This window comes from Gorilla gorilla, chromosome 3 (assembly GCF_029281585.2).
Source record: "Gorilla gorilla gorilla isolate KB3781 chromosome 3, NHGRI_mGorGor1-v2.1_pri, whole genome shotgun sequence".
Classification (NCBI taxonomy): Eukaryota; Metazoa; Chordata; class Mammalia; order Primates; family Hominidae; genus Gorilla; species Gorilla gorilla.
This window is the reverse complement of record NC_073227.2, coordinates 151,747,320-151,766,318: the sequence shown is the minus strand read 5'-3', so window position 1 is coordinate 151,766,318 and position 18,999 is coordinate 151,747,320. Positions and strand designations below refer to the sequence as shown.

General features: G+C 34.1%; 1 protein-coding gene across 7 annotated transcripts in view; it reads right to left on the bottom strand.

Annotated features, from left to right (window-relative positions):
* LOC129532903 (uncharacterized) overlaps positions 1 to 18,999 on the bottom strand; it is a 175,584-nt gene that overhangs the window by 11,608 nt on the left and 144,977 nt on the right. For 2 of the 7 annotated variants that reach the window (XR_010133260.1, XR_010133259.1), the window contains 3 exons: positions 18,735 to 18,823; positions 14,527 to 14,585; positions 13,566 to 13,749 (listed from right to left, as the gene is read on the bottom strand). Coding sequence is in view for 2 of the 7 variants with exons in the window: in XM_055384154.2 (XP_055240129.1) it covers positions 14,557 to 14,585 (29 nt within the window). In the remaining 5 variants the exon portion in view is untranslated. Of the gene's footprint in view, positions 1 to 11,987; positions 14,586 to 18,734; positions 18,824 to 18,999 lie in introns of those variants that run through there. The other 5 variants (XR_010133258.1, XR_010133256.1, XR_010133257.1 and 2 more) reach the window with 4 other exon arrangements.

Sequence of the window (18,999 nt, the reverse complement as noted above, 5' to 3'; positions counted from 1 at the left end):
TCAGGCATTTTCTAACTCACTGCTTCATAAAGAGCTGAATTTTCTTTTTGCCTTAACCAGGTCCTGGGCCACACCTTTCTTCTCCACACCACATCTATTTACATACCCAAAGTGCCATTTCTCTGAGATGGGCCAAATACATTATTTTTGTCCAAAATGTAATACACTTTACTTATTCATATATATTTATTAATAAAACAGATTATTATCCTTCAGAATTAAATTGCTACACTAAATTTATCTGTATTTTTGTTAAGTAGTTCACAAACACAAAGACAATGTTGATTATATTTTTATCTGACAGTTTTCTAAATATTTGTGATTCTTGTGTCCTGATATACATTTTTATACTCTAGCAATATTTTACACAAAATAAAACAAACATAGATGAAAGCAAACTTTATATTATGCTTCATACTTTTATTTGATCCATTTGCTAGCTCTTTGAGGATTCATTTACCTTGATGTTGCACCAATCAAGTTATATATTGGAGCCAGCAATGTTCACCATAAGATTCCATACAAACAGCTACACTTCTCACTTCTTTGTAGACCATGCACACTATCAAAACCCAAATGTTTTAATTGTAGAAAACAAGCTGTTGTGATTTCTTTGAGGTTATCCTAGAATACTGGGGAAGATGAAGGCAGCCAGCCTGCTTTAGCAATAGCCTAAGATGAAAAAAATGTGATTTCAAATAGACAGAAGAATAACAGAATACTGCTCTATCATTCTTTTTGCCAAGAGCTAGAATGCTTCACTCTAGAAATATGTTTAGAAGAACTTGAAGAAGATATATATTTTTTAAAAGGAATCAATGAATCAGCATTAAGGTATCCAAGGTAGCATATACTCCTGATTTAACTGCTATAAGCAGTTTGATATTCTAAGTCAGGCTATGAAAAGGATTAGTAATCCCATTTGAATAATAAGATATTCAAAGCATAAGAGTTTAGGCTATGTGTATAATTTCAGAATATAAGAAAAAATCATAAATTAGACTGAGGCCCATTCTTTATATATGGAGAGAGAATAAGCAAAAAAAAAAAAAAAAAAAGATTTTCAAAACAAAGTTCAAGATGCATGGCTAGAAGCAGACCTCTTGCACTGCTACTTAGGTATGTTCAACGTAAATATGATAGACAGATAAGCAGATAAACAGACATCAGTATTATCCTTCAATCTGAGGAAGAACAAGGCAGCATAACATTAGGCCACCTGTCCTGGCTTTCCTACAGAACTAGATTGAAAGACACCAATAGATTGGGGTTCATACAATTTGAGCCCCAGATGCTTTTTTCTACCCAGAAGTATGGGCCACCCGCAGGCCGCTCACACCCAGTGCTGTTCTGCACTGTGTGCTGTGCAGAACATTCTCAAGGCCCAAGAAGTCTCCCTTACAGCCAGAAGGAGCCCCACAACTTCAGCTTCTTGGCCAGCCTCCCACAGGTGTTTGCCCAGCTCCTCCTCATCCCAGCAGCCTTGCTGGAGACTGAACTAGAGGTGGTCAATCGTATGTGGATTGAAGGGAGTGGACTGTAATCAGCCAGGTTTGATCACCTACATTTAAGTAATTACCATGGTTAGAACTACAGTTTCATTTTGCAATGAAATATTGGATCAGCGTTGTGTAGTTTAACAACAACAACAAAAAAAGGCGGGGGGGTTTGCTACTTTTTTTTTTTTTTCTGGAACGAAAAGATAGAAAAATCATTCATTCCAACTAGAGCATGTTAATCTAACAGGAAATTCACACTTCAGAATACTAAAATCTTTAAATTGCATTTAATTATCAAAGGATCAAAAGCAACCCACTTAAAATAACATTTTCTTTACTGATATTAGATTTAATTTTCTGACTATGTCTCTCTTTGTGTATGTCTCTCTTTTCAGTCTTTCTTTCCCTTCCTTTCTAATAGACACCAATTAGTTCTGATACATAATAGGTATAGAATATTGTGGTAGACTGAATAATGGCCCCTCCCAAAGATGTCCCATCCTCATCACCAGGACCTGTAAACATATTATCATATATGGCAAAAGGACCTTTGCAAATGTGATTAAATTCAGGATTTTGAGTTGGGAAGTTTATACTGGATTATCCAGAGAAAGCCAACATAATCCCAAGGGTCTATAACAGAGAAGACAGAAAGATCAGTCAGTGTGACAATAAAAGAAAGAAATTAGAGTGATTTGAGAAAGGGATCTCAGCCTCCAGAAGCTGGAGAAGGCAAGGAAACATTCTGCAATAAAGCCTTTTGAAGAAATGCAGCTCTGCTGGCACATTGATTTTAGGCTTTTGACTTCTTGTACTTTGAGAAAAAAAATATTGTGTTGTTTTAAGTGGCAGAGGTAGAGCTGATTTGTTACAGCAGCAACAGACAACTACTACAAGTGTTGCCAAAGGTGATTCTGGGAAGGAGACAGGAGTCCCTTCATGGCTGAATAATTAGAGAAGGCACTAGGGAGAAAATAATAACTGAATAATTTTGAAAGGTTTGCAGGATTTAATTTGATGACTATTGATAGGATTATGTTCTTCTGTCCTTATGATATAACCTTAGTAATCAAAGACTGATATGTGTGATACTGATTTTAAATGCTGAGTGGTCTAAATTGGCTAACAATGAGAGAGTTCAATATGTTACCAGAGTGAATATCAGTGTCTCAATGAGTGAAAAAAATAGGAATCATAGGAACAACTATATAGGAAATATAGCAGAAGGAATGAGTATAGAGGAAATAGTAGAAGTTTGCTGAAAATAGCAACGGATACAAAATTGTGGATTTCCTTGAATATTTATACTAGGAAAGAGAGTTTTTTAAAGGACAAACAACTTTGAAGATAATAAGAGTAGGAGATGAAATCAAGACCCATTTGATTATCAAAATCCATGTCTGGGTCTTAGTCTCCTGATGAGGAGTTCGAACTAGATATTCTATATTATGTTATTTCATATAAAGTATACAGGTAATGAAGGTACTTTAGGCATAAAATAATCAAAAAGGTTTCATTCATCTAAAATTAGTGAAAGAGTACGATCGATAAATGTTTCTCAAACTTTAGTATGTGTATGGTTTACTTGGATATCTTATTAACACACAGGATCTCAATTAGTAGGTCTGGATTGTCACATTTTTATCATACTCCTAGGTCATTCCCAGACTTTGGCTCCTCAATGTCTATTTTATCGTCTATTGTGAGAGCACTGAGCCTGCAATTTTGGAAAGTGTTTCATAAAATTCTTACAATCACAAGAAGTCTGAGAATCATTGCATTCAAGTAATTAATCCATATTTTGGGCCTACTAATTACTAACCAGGCAGAATAGCTTCAGTGTCATTGAAGCATTTATTATTAGCACAGACACTAGGTAGTAACTGATCAAATTTTGTGTGCTCTGAGACCATTTACTGAGCCTGCAATTTTTTGTTTTATTTCAGGTCTAAGGAGAACACTTTATTAAAACTAACAAAAAAACGTGAGAGAGAAACTGTCAAGAAAAAAGAAAAATAATAGCAAAACTGAAGCAAGTAAATCTTGCTACAGCATTTTAAAATGATTTCTTTAATCAAGATGTTAAACTTCTGGTTATGCATTCAGATTTGTGTGTATGGGACCATTGCACGTGCATGCACACGTAGGCACACAACCTGCCAGTCTTGATGACTATTCTCAAACATTTTAAACTTAGAGGAAAAAGCAAAAATATGAAACTCTTAGTGCTTTATTTTCTTCTGCATGTAGTGCTTAAAAATATATATTCACACTTACTCATCTGTGTAACATAAGAAAAATATTACATTAAAAATAATTAGAATTTCAACATTCTTTGATCTAGTCTTTTATAATCTTATCTGTTTTTCTTCTTTTTTTGTAAAAAAGATGTATAATATCCTGTGGTTAACACAAAATCTTCGAGAAAATGGTTATTGTTTTAAATCTACAGGCTTTTATAAGCAAAGGGAGTGTTGAGTGACTCACCGTTGGTTAAAAATGGCTTTTTTCTCTTCCTGTGAATGATGATATGTGTTGTAAGCTTAAGAGGATAGGTACTTAAAAGTGCAGTTTTATTTGTGTCCATTATTTTAAAAGTCTATCTTCTTTTCTATTGAAGGTTTAAAATGGAAATCTAAAGTGCAGTTTTGTTTGGCTTGGAAGTTTTAATCCAGAAGTGGTATTTTATAGATTAATCTATACTTTTAAAATATCCTAGGACTGTGTCAATGTCTCTTGAGTGCTTCACTTATGTGTATATATAAAAAACATAAAATCTCAACCATAAGAATAGACAATTTCCTTCACTTACAGTTTGGTCTACTTCCAGATACTTTAGTGTGTTATATTACCTGTCCTGCTGTCCAAGTCATATCAGAATCACAAATGGGCACATTGAGATAAAGCATTTAAAGCAATATTTCAAGGAATGCTTTTTCCTAGCATTAACATACCGATGATGCCAAATATTACACTATTTAGTGATTTTTATGCAAGAAACACCGCATTTTTAATTTAATTATTCTTCACATTATCCCTGGTAACTTGGTAGATAACGAGTATTAATACAGCTATCTTAAAGCTGGAGAATCCACACCAAAACGATTAAGTTTATCAACATCTTTAACAGGAACAAATAAAACACCAGATAGTATGTTAAACATCTTAAAGACCAACTAGTTTGATGAACTAAATTATTCTGCCTTATAAAGAAAAAAATGGTTATTTACAGATATTAAAATGCACTGTAAAGTGTCCTTGGAGGAGCAGATGTACTTTTTAATAATGAGATACTACAATATAGTTTTCATGACACATTACCCCTGTATAACAGATAATCGTAGATTGTGATAAACATAACAACGACCTTTATGTGACAATGACTTACTTAGGGTTTTTAGTAACCTGAGAATTGTGATAACAGAACATCTAAGAAAATGAACTAAGGGTAAAGTTGTGATCGAGAAAGTGGCAGCTGTCATTCATATTAACCAACATACAGAAATGGGGGGTCATTTTTGGGATTTGGGCAAATGTTCATGATTTTGTCTGTATTCATAAGTGATTGTAAACGGTCTTATTTTTCTTGGTCCTTCATGGTCACAGAGTTGTCTCGTCTGATGTTAGTATTCTGTGAAATTTTTATGTTAAAGAAGAGATCACAAAAGCGTAACTGTGTCTACCAGGCCAGCTTCTAACAACACCAAGCAAGGCCTCATTGATAGACCAAGCCAGAATAGTTTCTGCCAGGAGCTACTTTTTTCTTTTTTTTTTTTTATAGTGATAAATTATATAAGCATTCCTGGAATATATTCTATTTGTTCATAATGCATTATTCTTTTTTATACATCAGTGCATTTGATTCACTGTTTTTTAAATTGTCATTTATGTTTATCAAAGAGTTGGGTGATAATTGATTTTCTCATAATATCCCTGTCTATTGTTTATAGAAATGTTATCCTGGCTTCCGAAAGTAAGTTGCAAACCATTCTCTATTTTCTATTCTATTAAACAGTTTATATAAGTTTATACTTAATTATATATATTTTAAAATATGAAAGCATTCAACAGTGAATATACATGGGCTTTTGGTTTTCTTTGTGAGAACATTTTATATTATACATTGATTTTTCTTTTCTTTTTTTTTTTTTTTGAGACAGAGTCTCACTCCGTCGCCAAACTAGAGTGCAGTGGCACGATCTTGGCTCACTGCAACCTCTGCCTCCTGGGTTCAAGCAATTCTCCTGCCTCAGCCTCTGAGTAGGTGGGACTACCAGCGCATGTCGCCACGCCCAGCTTTTTTTTTTTTTTTTTTTTTTTTTGTGGATTTTAGTAGAGACGGGGTTTCACCATGTTGCCCAGGCTGATCTCAAACTCCTGAGCTCAGACAATCAGCCTGCCTCGGCCTCCCAAAGTGCTAGGATTACAGGCTTGAGCCACCGCACCCGGATGATTTTTGTTTTCTGTAATATTTTTAACTGTTTTTTGGTTTGTTTGTTTTAGTAATTTTTCCTCACAAATTTATCCAGTTTTTATGTATGACAATATTGGCAATATGTCAAGTTATTGGTATAACATTTTTTATAATATTTGCTTTCTGTTTAATATTAGTGTGGTCTGTCATTATGTCTATTTTCATAAAAAATTTTGTTTTTTTTCTTTTGTTTTTCTAGATTAAGTTATAAAGGGTATAGCCAATTTGCTTGCTTAGTCTAAAAGTAACCCCCTCCCTCACTTTGTTTCTTGCTACACGTGTATTTACTGCCTGTTTGCTTGAGAGTTCCAAAGACTGATCTCGAAACAGTCCAAGCATTAAGTGAAGATCACAGTTGCAATTTTCTCCCTTCTGAGAAGAAATTGGTGAACAGTTAATTCATAACCAGACCCCCACTGAGATGCTGCCAACGAGGTCAGCAAATGGTCCATTACTCAGGGTAGTCAACGGAAAACAACAAGCCGACCTGCAATCCACACCACTTCTGCACATAGTTTCCATGCCACCTTTCCCCTTAAAATCCCTTTAGCCAGCCTGAGACTCTGAGATGGCTTTTTGAGACTTCAGTCTGGCCATCTCCAAAGTTGCTAGCACATAAATAAACCTGCTTTCTTTCCATCAAGTAGTGAGCAGTTGAACCTGAGTTTGGTTACAATTATCTGGCATTCAGCACAGGGCTATAGGCCTCAGGCATCCAGCCTCTCTGGTTTCAAACAGATGGAGTAATTGGCCAAGGCAGCGTCAGGACTTACCTGTTCGCACTATGGGCAGAGTGACAACTGCTCACGAGTGCCAGCTGCTCATGGATAGCTCACCTCACAGCTGGGATTCTAAAGACATCCAGGAGCTGCTAAGAATTCTTTATCTCAGGTATCCTCCCTTCTTTCTCCATTGTGGCATCAGGTGCCTGCAACACTTCACTGGTGCAAGGAATACTATGATTGGGAAGCTGAAGGGCTTCAGGACTGCTTAAGCTAAACTGGTATTTACACCGAACATCCTCTGTCTCTGGCATTTTGGTTTTGTGGCATTTGGACCTAACATATGTTGTTTGCAGTACCAACTGGTTTGAGATAAGATTTATTAACTTTCCAGTCTCCCTCTATGGGAATTTGTTTGGGAGTACTCTGTTTTCTTTGATCTGTGTATTTGTGCTCCTTTGTTCCCTAACTTCAAAATGTGCAGCTCAATTTTTATTCTACCTAAGAGTCCATTGGGCCATATCCTGGCTGATTAAGAAGATTATAGCTACAAACCCATGACAAAAATAAGACTAAAACTAATTTAAGATCATTGGTTTAATGAAAACAGCTAAATCCTCTGAGTTACCGGCAAAATCCCATCTGCTTAATGTTAAGGTTCTTAGTGAGGTGAATATCTTATGTTCATAGGCATTAAAAATGGTTAAAATTATTTTTAATATAAAATTAATTATAAAAAGACATAAAATTATGTTTTTATTGAAAAATTGTCTAAAAATTATTTAAAGGTTAATTCAAATTGTGGACTTTAAAAGTTATAAAAAAGAAAGAAAGGTAAACATTTGTGTATATAATTAGGTTGGCTATAATTTTTAAACACATATATTTATATAACTTTTTAATGATAGTTCCCCTATGTTAAAACAAGATTTTCTTAAGGTATTGAGTTTCTCCTAATAAAATTATAAGATGTTTTTATGTTTAATTCTATAAACTGTTTTATTTATTTGACAACTTCTCAGATTCATATCTCAGAAGTTCAAATTTTGCTGCTTTCAGCTTTTTCTGTCTTTGAGAACGCCTAAGATAATAACTCTGTCCTTCAATTTTTTTATCAGTCAGCTTCTGTAATTTTTTCCCTCTGATTCCAACTACTGTTATGGCCTGATGCTGAAATATTTTATATTAAAGGTCTAAAAAAATGGAAAAAGCAATATTTTCCCTAGTATAAATTGATTCTGTACTCTTGGCTTTATCTACATTTTTCAATGTAATCAGAAAACTTCTTATGTAGCTACTAAGAGTCATGTATTCTGCTATACTCATAACCGTATAATTAGTTCAGACCCTCCATATCAAAGATGGTCAACAGACACTTAAACAGCAGATGGCTCAACATGTAGTGCTTATGGATATCAATTTTGTAAACTTGCTTTTTGACTCTCATGTTGTCTAAAAGGTTTAAGGGATTTATGAATGCCTGCCCACTTCCATTTCTGCCTGACCTAAAATGTTTAATTGGCTATAAGTCTTTTCGCTCTATTTCCCTTAGCCAGAGGGGCCCTACCTAGGGACAAGATAGACCTGGAGCAGGCAGCCACAACACCCTGGCAATATGGGTCAAAATAAAAGCATGGACATCAGTGCTGCCTTATCAGCACCTTTCCAGGATTTAGGAGAGACTGAGCATCTGACACCTTTAAAAGTCTGAAAAGAAAAAAAAAAGAACTCTCCATTATCTCTGAAAACTGGTACCTGTGCAGCTTCATCTACAAAACAAGGACACTTTACTAGTCAGGCCTCTTCCTTTCTCCCTCCCAATAACCTGTCTTGAAACTAAAAGTTGTTTTTGGCCATCCTCTGAGCCCACATTCTTTCTATAACCTCATGATGTTATATAAGTTCTGTATTTTGTTGGGAGGTTGGAGTCTTCACTCTGAAGGCTGCCATGTATACACAATAAATAAATTGGTATGCCTTTCCTCCTATTAGTCAATCTGCTTTGCGTCAGTAATTTTCAGTGAACCTTTAGGGGGCCAAGAGTCAATGGCCCCCACAGTTTATATACTATATTTTTATACAATCATTTAGTCTCAGTAATGCTATTTGAATGGTTTTTTAAAGTTCCAATCTTCCATTAAAATTCTTCATTTTTTACTCTGTTTTCCTATTTTTGTTTCCATTTCCTTAAACTTAATATTAAGAGATTTATTTTTTTCAGATAACTCCAATATTTGGATCACCTGTGGGTCTACTTTTTTCTTAATTATTAGAGATATGATCTATATAAATTTTGTATCTTCTGCCAACCATCAGATATTTTTTCTTTTTCTTTTTATTATTATTATTATTATTATTTTTTGACAGAGTCTTGCTCTGTTGCCCAGGCTGGAGTGCAATGGCATGATCTTGGGTCACTGCAACCTCCACCTCCCAGGTTCAAGCGATTCTCCTGCCTCAGCCCCCCTAGTAGCTGGGATTACGGTTACCCACCACCACACCTGACAAATTTTTGTATTTTTTAGTAGAGCTGTGGTTTCACTATGTTGGCCAGGCTGGTCTTGAACTCCTGACCTCAGGTGATCCACCCACCTTAGCCTCCCAAAGTGCTGGGATTACAGGCGTGAGCTACCACACCCAGCATCACATATTTTAAAAAATGTAGTGCTCCACTGAACTCATCCTGCTTTATACCTGACGCAGTAATAGCTGATCACGGTCATCCTATCAGGCAAGCTCAGCTGGAAGAACAAGCTAGATAATTGCCCCATTGTAACTGCCCAATGGTTTCACTTTGCCCTCTGCCTAGACAGAGCTGATTTATCAGGACAGGGGGATTGCAATAAAGTGTAATTCACCCGGAGTGGGGCTGTGTGGGAGATCAGAGTTTTGTTATTACTCAAATCAGTCTCCCTGAGCATTTGTTGATCAGAGTTTTTAAGGATAATTTGGCAGGGAGGGGCTGGGGAAGTGGAGAGTGCTGATTGGTCGAGTGGAGATATAATCATAGTGGAGTTGAAGTGAGGTTTTTCTTGCTGACTTCTGTTTGGGAGTGAGATCACAGAATCGATAGAGCCAGATTTCCAATCTGAGTGGTGTCCGCTGGTGCATCAGAATGCATGGTTTGCAAAATGTCTAAAGCACTAATCTTGGGCTTTACAACAGTGATGTTATTCCCAACAGCAATTTGGGGAGGCTCAGACTCTTGCATTCGGAAGCTGCATGGCCCCTAAACCATAATTTCTAATCTTGTAGCTAATTTGTTAGTCCTACAAAGGCAGCCTAGTCCCCAGGAAAGAAGGGGGTTTGTTTTGGGAAAGGGCTGTTATTGTCTTTGTTTCAAACAGTAGACTATAAACTAAGTTCCTCCCAAAGTTAGTTTGGCCTATGCCCAGGAATGAACTAGACAGCTTGGAGGTTAGAAGAAAGATGGAGTCAGTTAGGTCAGATCTCTTTCACTGTAGTAATCATTTCAGTTATACTTTTGCAGTGGCGGTTTCAATGTTAAGGCACACCATGATAGAGACGGGAGGCAGCCAACCGTCCCCTGGCAAAACCCTGCCTTCAAGCCTAAACAGCCTGAAGGCTGAAAAACCGAACTGGCGTCCCATATGAAACTCACCCTTTCCCAACTGAGTGTTTCTGAATAATGTCGACCTATGCACTGGGAGGACGGGATGGGGCCTGGGGAAGTTCACTGGGGAAGTTCCTGTCATTTGCAGTGGGGAGGAGCCTGGCCTCTCCCGTTCCAGTGTGGTAACCTGAGGTTCAATCGATGAGGCAGAGAGCTTGTTAGCAGGACTTCATCTCATTTTGCTGAGTTGTCAATTTCCACTCCTCACCCTTCTGTGTGTCTGTGAGCTTTATCTTTCCTGGTCACGTGACATGACCTGGTTTTTTTTTCTATAACAATTCTACTTCCAGTTCTCCCTGGATCTCTCGAGTTTTTCACAGACATTCTTGTGTATTCGGTAAGGGCCCTTTCATCTGGTGAGTCTCCACTTTTCATTGTTATTTCATATTATTCCACAGAATCTTTGTTCTGTTTTTCAGAAGCTTTCTCTACAGTTTTTTTCTGCTACCCAAGTAGCTCCAGTATATGTCGAACATTTGGAGGGGAAATTAATCATGAACTTGAGCTATTCAAATCTCCATGAAAGCTCTATACGTGTCCCTCTCCCTCCACAGCAGCCCTCTTCCATGTTCTGGGCTCTGCAGAGGGATCTGTTACTTGCCCATGCTCAATTGGCAAAAATGCCTGGGATTAAAAGTCACTTCAAAAGGCAATCTTCCTTCTGAGAGTTTCTTCCTTCTCCATAATGTTCCTCCTCTAGATCTTGTTAAGAAACTCTTTGCTGCTTTCGGACAGGTGATTTCTAAATGCCATCTGGCATTTTTAGTTTTTCAAGGTGGGAGCCTTTATCTATTACCAGATATTCCAAACAACCCAGAAATAACATATAATAATGTATTCCTTTAAAATACAAACTATTTGACAAACTTCCATCAGTGTTAGGTAGTTGACATGCCAATTTTTAACCAATTTCAGGGATTTTCACTGCCATCCTATGTTTTTTGATTGAAGGCAAGAGATCAGACTAGTGTAATCCAGTATTTATTGGCCCTAATTATCTCAGACACAGGAGTATGTTTTCAAACACTATCATGGAGTTATTTTTTACTGAAATATAAATAATATAATTTTGAATGAAGTCATTCTAATAAAGGCAATTCTATATTATAAACTCTTAAGTTATGATGGTATGAAGAAAATGTAATAATAGTAAGGAGAGTGGTGATAATGATATTAATGATAAAATGTTCCAGGCGTTGTGTATATTCCTATGTTTTGAATATTTCACTTATTTTTCATAGAAACTTTTAAGATATATATGATTCGTATTTACATTTTCAAGTACTGAAACTGAGATTGAGGACAGTTAATTTACTTCTCATAACTATAGAATCATTAGTCTCTTTTAGATAGTACCCAGACAGCCTAATTCCATACTCTTTTAACATTAGGCTGTACAAAAAAAATAAATAAATAAAAAACAAGATTAGTCTCTAACCAAGGAAATCAACATTGTTTTATGTTATACATTTTCTATATTCCTAGAAGCCTTTAATAAGATGCTCCAGGTTAGCAGTTTTATTTCAACCCAAAGCATATGGATTGCTCCATTTGTGTGCTCTTGAGCAAAAGCTGAATTCAGAGGGATTTGGTAAATGAATGAAGTCACTCTCCCCTCAGGGATTGGGCAGTGCATATTCCAAAGAAGGAGATTCATAGAGAAAGAAGTCAAATTTATTTAACAAAAAAGTACATGAATATTTTGAAGAATATTAAAAAATCAACTATAATCTTACTAGATAATTACCAAGAATATGAAAATGTTAAATCTAGGTACTTAAAAGTCTCCAGGACACTTTAACCCTTGTATTTAACAGTATAAAAACAACCTCCACTTTGGATTTTTGTTAGTCAATATTATATCCTTTGGTTTCTTTTGAAAGGCACCGTAAGTCGTGATAGACGGTAAATCTAATATAGTGACAATTTCAAACAGTTGCAATGTAAGATCACTTTTTATGCATTTATTTGTCAGGCCAAGATTCTTTCATGAAACGCTTAACAATTATGTGAGATTTGTTGCTGTATTTCTCTAAACATTGTTCAAGTTCCTACATAAAAAAATTAATTTGCAACTGTTGCTATAATTTTTTTCTTCAAAAACTAGTAGTTACAATCTTATATTAAAAAAACACTTTTTGTCTTAAAATTGTTTCTTTTTACATCTTTAAAAAATCAACTCTATTAAATAACATTTTTAAAGTGCATATGAAAGTCTCAACTCAAAACCTTTGATGGGAGAAAAAAAAGTTTAATTTTTTTTTTAAGATTTTGAAACAATGCCCAATAACCTAAACATGGAGACTCCTTATTTTTGCCTAGTCAAAATTCCAATTATTTTATTTGCAAAAAATCTGAATGCATGCAAAGATTTTGCATATCTCATCCTTAATAGAAGCCAGACCTGCATTTCAACCCCAGGAGGCCAGGTCCCATTGAGAATGAAATGTGAGCACAGAAAGCTCGTTCTGAACCTTATCTTGGACAGTAGTCTTACAATTTTGCTGGTACTTTGAGTATTCTCAAGGATTATCCTGAAGATAGAATTTTCTCAGATAGTTATTTGTTCTGTTTTCATCAGACACACTACCATACAAACCAGAGCAAGCTTAGTAGTGGTTTCCTTATCAACTAGCATCTCTATTTAACACTTATAGTAATGATTTGCAGACGTTTTTATTTGTGATAAGAAACTAAAAAAAATTATTTCTGTAGTAAGCTACCTGCAATGCTCTAGTGTTAGTTAAACTCAGTTTGATGGATTTTGAAATAAAAAACAATCATTTATAGCCCAATCTTTTTTCTTTTTCTTTAAAGCAGGGGTTCTACTGGTAATCCTTTCTAGCTATCAGCAGCAATAACAGTCAAGGAAGAAATGTTTTCTCCCAAAGAGCAAAACTTAATATTTACAACAACAACAACAAAAATGGTACAAAAGGCCACAGAAAAACCTGTAATACTGCAATATTGATGGGAGAAAAGCACATAATTGGCTCCCTTGAAAGTCTTATCAGACCGGAAATATTAGCTCACATAAAATTATCCAATTAGGTCAAGATCCAGGGAAGAAAACATTTTCTCAAAGGGATTTTTGTAGTTAAAGTCAGTAAAATAATAATCTTTACCATTCTTAATATTGTATTTCATAAACCTATATAATGAAAGAATATTTCCCCTTAAACTAAAAGTATAGGTAAGTATGTTCTACATTTTCATTTGTTAAAAATATAGTTTACTGGTTTTCTTATGATGCTTTATTTTTCTCATAATTAGCTATACAATTTTCATTTGCATTTTTTCTTTTAGCACCAATATGAGTCAAATCTGAAGGGCTCAGAACATTCAGGACATACACAAATGTGATGCAAAAAAACTTATTTATTGAAGACAATTTTGTTAGAGCTGCTGTTTCCAGGAGTCCTATGAAAGTAAGCAAACGTTTCTGTCGTAGTAAGTGTCATACCATATAGAATTACTCATTAAATATTCAGCTAAAATTACTTTTGTGCTTTTATTTGCTTTTTTATAAAAAGTAAATTTTGAATTATGTGGAACACTGATTTACCTTTCAGCCTAGTAGCAGCTTCTAAATCACTTTTTTTTTTTTTTTGCCTTTAGGCTGTGTACAAAAAACCATGATTTCTGGCAGTGAATATGAGCAGCTGATGCTAAGGTTATTAAATAAGGTGTATCCTAGATGCACTTAACTTTTTGGGAATGTTGTTACATGGAAAACATATGGGAAAGATGCCAGTCCACTTAAAGTAAGGAAAAAAATCATGCTCATTTATTTAAATTTTGTTTTAAGTGCATATATAAGTGCCTACAGATAAACTTTGCTGAAGTGAAGTTAAAATAGCATGTCCTTTAAAAAAAAGTACTGTATTAAATAATTAGTTTTATCCAGAATATAGATGTCTCCAAACACTCTTTGCATAAATATTATCCAAGAAAACAATTACTGTTCACCAAGACTTGCAATTTTATAAAGATTCAGAGAGTAAAGAGAAAAGTTTCCTATATACTTGTAAGAGGAAATGGACACAAGCTAAATTAATTAATTAATTAATTAATTCTTGGTATTTAAAAGTACCAAAAAAGTAAGGTTTTAAGGTTTTTTAGTTATTAAATATAACATATTCAGCACACATATGACACATATGATATGCTACTTATGTTAATTTAGTATATTTGTACCTGGACAGAATGAGATCCAGCTGCTTGCTCTCATGGTCCAATAACATGATTCAGACAGACTGGAAAAGAAGGGAGTTTATTTCAGCAACTGGTTACAGCTAGAAGGTTGGAGTAACTCATCAGACCAATTAAAATTTACAACTTTTTGTTCTAGTGCTTGTATACATTTTAGACATGAAGTCTACAAGTGGAAGTGCAAGTACAAGCAGGAGTGTTTCATTCAATCTATATCTAATCTTTAACTGGGATCTGGGGTCTGGAAAGCTTTCTCTAGAGTCTTAGAAAGTTTCTTAATTTTAAGTGGGCCCTTGTACGAAGTGCATGTCTAAGAAAGCTTGTATTATTTGGTCAGACTTTAAGGTCTGAGAAAACCCAGGTGGGGTCTTAATGGGTTTGTTTTTGCATTGCAGCCCTTGTACTCCCGCGCACATTCCTCCAGTTCTTTAATGTTTAACTTATGCAGTCATCAAAATTATAGCAAAGGGTTAGTGGAATTGATGTAGTTACCAATGGACAAAATGATAAAGGAAATATGGTATATGTATATACAATTAAATACTATTTGAAATAGTTATCAATGGACAAAATGATAAAGAAATATGATATATGTATATACAATTGAATACTATTTGGATATAGAAATAATGAAAACATGTCATTTGCAGCAACATGCATGAAACTAGAGGTTGTTATGTTAAGTGAAATAACCCAGGTACACAAAGGCAAATATTGCATGTTCTTATTCAGATGTGGAAGCTAAACAATGTTGATACCTGGAGCAGAGCAAGCTTCTCTAACCTGGGTCCCGAAGGCTGCATGGGGCCCGCAGGCTTCAGGCAGCCCAGGATGGCTTTGAATGCGGCCCTAGACAAATTTGTAAACTTTCTTAAAACATTATAAGGTTTCTTGTGATTTTTTTTTCTTAGCTCATCTGCTATCAGTAGTGTATTTTATGTTTGGCCCAAGACAATTCTTTTTCTTCCATTGTGGCCCAGGGGTGCCAAAAGATTGGATATCACTGGAGTAGAGAGTAGAATGATAGTTACTAGAGTCTGGGAAGGGTGTGGGTAAGTGTGTGTTAGTGGAGGTGAATGAAGAAAGATTGATGTAATGGGTACAAACAGAGTTAGATAAAAGAATTAAGTTATAATGTTCAATAACACAGTAGGGTGACTATAGTTAACAACAAGGTATTGTATATTTAAAAATAGCTAGGAAAGCACCTGAAATGTTCTCAATATGTAGAAATGCTAAATGTTCAAGGTGACAGATATCCTAGATATCCTGAGTTGATCATTACACACTTTATGTATGTAACAAAATACTGTATGTACCTCATAAATATACACAAACATTATGTATTAATAAAGAAGATAATATAAAAATTCCTGTAAAGATAAAATATGTAGTATTTAAAAATATAAAATGATTATATGTCATGAATATTCCTAAACTGAAAATAGTGTTTTCTATTAAAATGCCTTTTTAAAATACTTATAATGTAGTTAATGTTTTTAGCCATTGCACCTTATCAAGAAAACAACATAAAGACACACATAAGGAAACTTATAAACAAAATGTATTTATTTGTAAGAAATACTGTATTTTTAGACTAGGTTAATTAGGTAAATGCTATACTTTTAAGCAAGGTTACATGTTACATTTTTATAAAATTGTTTTATATAATATTTATTTGATTGCAATTGTTTTTTGACATTCAGAAAATGATACTTTTTATATGTTAATTTTAACTATCTCCCTCAGTATAAAAGTATTATGCTCACTGATGTCATAATATAAACTTCTACTGATTATTAGCATAATTTTATATATTTTGTTGAAATTTCTCTTGATATGTACCACTTGTTATCAGACTGTGGAAACATCTACATATAGAGATAGTATATTTTTTTAAATAAAACTTGCTACTCTTATACTTAAAATATTTGCATTAAAGTATCTCTATATGAAAAATGTGACTCTCTAAGAGTGGTACATTAAAATTACCAATGTGAAATAAATCTGTTTTGCATCACTCAATTAAGTAAGGAAAACACTTTTTTAATGTATCTTTGACTTCTGATAATATGAAAAATAAATTATGGAATCAAGGGCAATGACCTTTGAGCCTTACTGATCCTCTCATAGAACAGAAAGTATAAAGAGAATGTTTCCTGCAGCACATGAATGTGTAGAGAATAAAGAATTTCCGAGACTGTGTTGTGTCTTTAAAATAGATTTTTGCTTTCCATAAGATATCGACAGTATTTATTTCAAAGTTTTTTCTAATTATTCATAAAAAATTACTCGTTTCAATAATTTTATTCATTTTGTTTATAGTTATGATAGCATTCTTAATAGTTTTAGAAAATTAGCATATGACAAATTGTATAGAATAAAAAACATTTGTGATGAAATATTTGAAGTATTGAAGAGATACAATTAGAAGAGATGTTGTCAAATGTATTCATTTATGTTTCTGAATAACTCAGGTGAGGTTTATGTTGCAGATTAAAAAACAAATAAAATATTTAGATTTTTAAACTCTCTAACTTATATAGCATTAATTATTTTAATCACTATATGTACATTTAGGCTTAAAAACAGAAGCTGTAAGGCTAAAAAGCACAAAAGACCCAATTACAACACATACAACGGCAGATCTAAAAATACTGTCATCTTTCAAAAACCATGGGAAATTGGTTTCAGGCTTTCCCCCACACAAGGATACTCAGGGATGCTCAAGTACCTTTTATAAAATGGAGTAGTACTTACATATAACAAACACACACTCTCCAGTATACTTTAAATCATCTCTAGATTACTTATATTACTTAATACAGTGCAAATGTTATTTAAATAGTGGTTATACTGTATTTTTATCTGTATTATTTTTATTGTTTTATTGTTTTCCCCCAATATTTTCAATCTGTAGTTGGTTGAATACATGGATACAGAATACAGATATAGGGGGCCAACTGTACTTCAAATCATTTCTAGATTACTTAGAATTCCTAATACAATGTAAACGCTATTGAACTTGTTGTTACACTTTCTTTTAAAATTTGTTTTTTTGTTGTTGTATTTTAAAATTATTTTTATTTGTAAATATTTCTCATCTGTTGTTGGTTGAATCTGCGGATGTGGGACCCACAAATACAGAGGGCCAACTGTATATATTCCCTAGACCCCATTGATTGTTTCCCTCTTACACTGCTCAGACTCAGAGACAAAGCTGTATAACCTTATTAAATTCTGCACAGTAGAGAAAATAGTGAAGTTTAAGAAGTATATATGTTTAAATCTGCCTTTGGATGTGTTGTCTCTGGTCAAGACTGCATTGATAATCTCTGGGAGGTAAACCTAAGAGTAAGGTCCAGCCTCAGGGTTGTCAAAATTGTTGACTGGAGAATCCCATTATAATATCTTCAACTGTCTATCTTAGTATAGAGGTTTTACACTTGTATTTTTACTTTAAGGTATTCCATTAGGAGCACTGAATATCAGACACATCCTTAAGGAGATTATCAACAAGGATAGAGTACTAATACAATTTGGGTCAGCAGGGAAATACTGTGTTCATTTATATTGTTGAACTTTTTTAAGTTGTCTACAAAATTGCCACTCAATGTATTCAATTGCTGCCACAATTTTTGGATATAAGACCACCGATGTCTTTATGACATTGCAAATTGCTCAATAATTTATTTTCGGGGAGATGATTGAATTTTGTTTTTGGTAGGAGCTCAAAGAAAAGCATTAACAAAGAGCAGGACCTTCAGATTATAATACATATGGAATATAAACAATAATAGTAACATTAGTTGTTTATTATGCTAGTCATATCACTTTCTGGGTCAAATAATTATCCCCAAAACTCATAATAGAATTTGTATTATTTTGGTTTTCATTTTAGATATAATAATATTAATGTTGATAAAGTTTATAAATTTCTAATAATCACATATCTAATAAACCAAGAAGGCAGGATTCAAACTCATGAAACCTGAATTATCAAGTCACACTTTTAAATGTCATATAATATGAAAATAGTGGCAGATAACTGAAGACAAAGAAACAAGATCAAATAATATCAGTAATCTGATGAAATTAATTATTTTACAGATCATAATAATATATAAAGGTTTTTTATACTGTATGAAAATTGTATATTTGTATCTGATACAATGAACAAACAAGGCTCATACCATGGAAACATGAGCAATTTTCTCTTTTTACTCAAGATGTATTCAGAATAGTGATTCAAGGTGGCTCACTAGAGGCATCTGGCATTCATCTGCTCCACAAAGAAAAAACAAAAATAGTGAGTTGATAATTATATTTCAAATAGAGTCTAGAATTCAGCAGAGAAGTGACAGAAAAGACCTCAGGCATTAAAGAGGGAAAGTGAGGTAGCTAGCCCCAAAGCTCCCTAGCAAAGAGAAAAGGTATGTGAGAGAGCCTGGTAGTCCA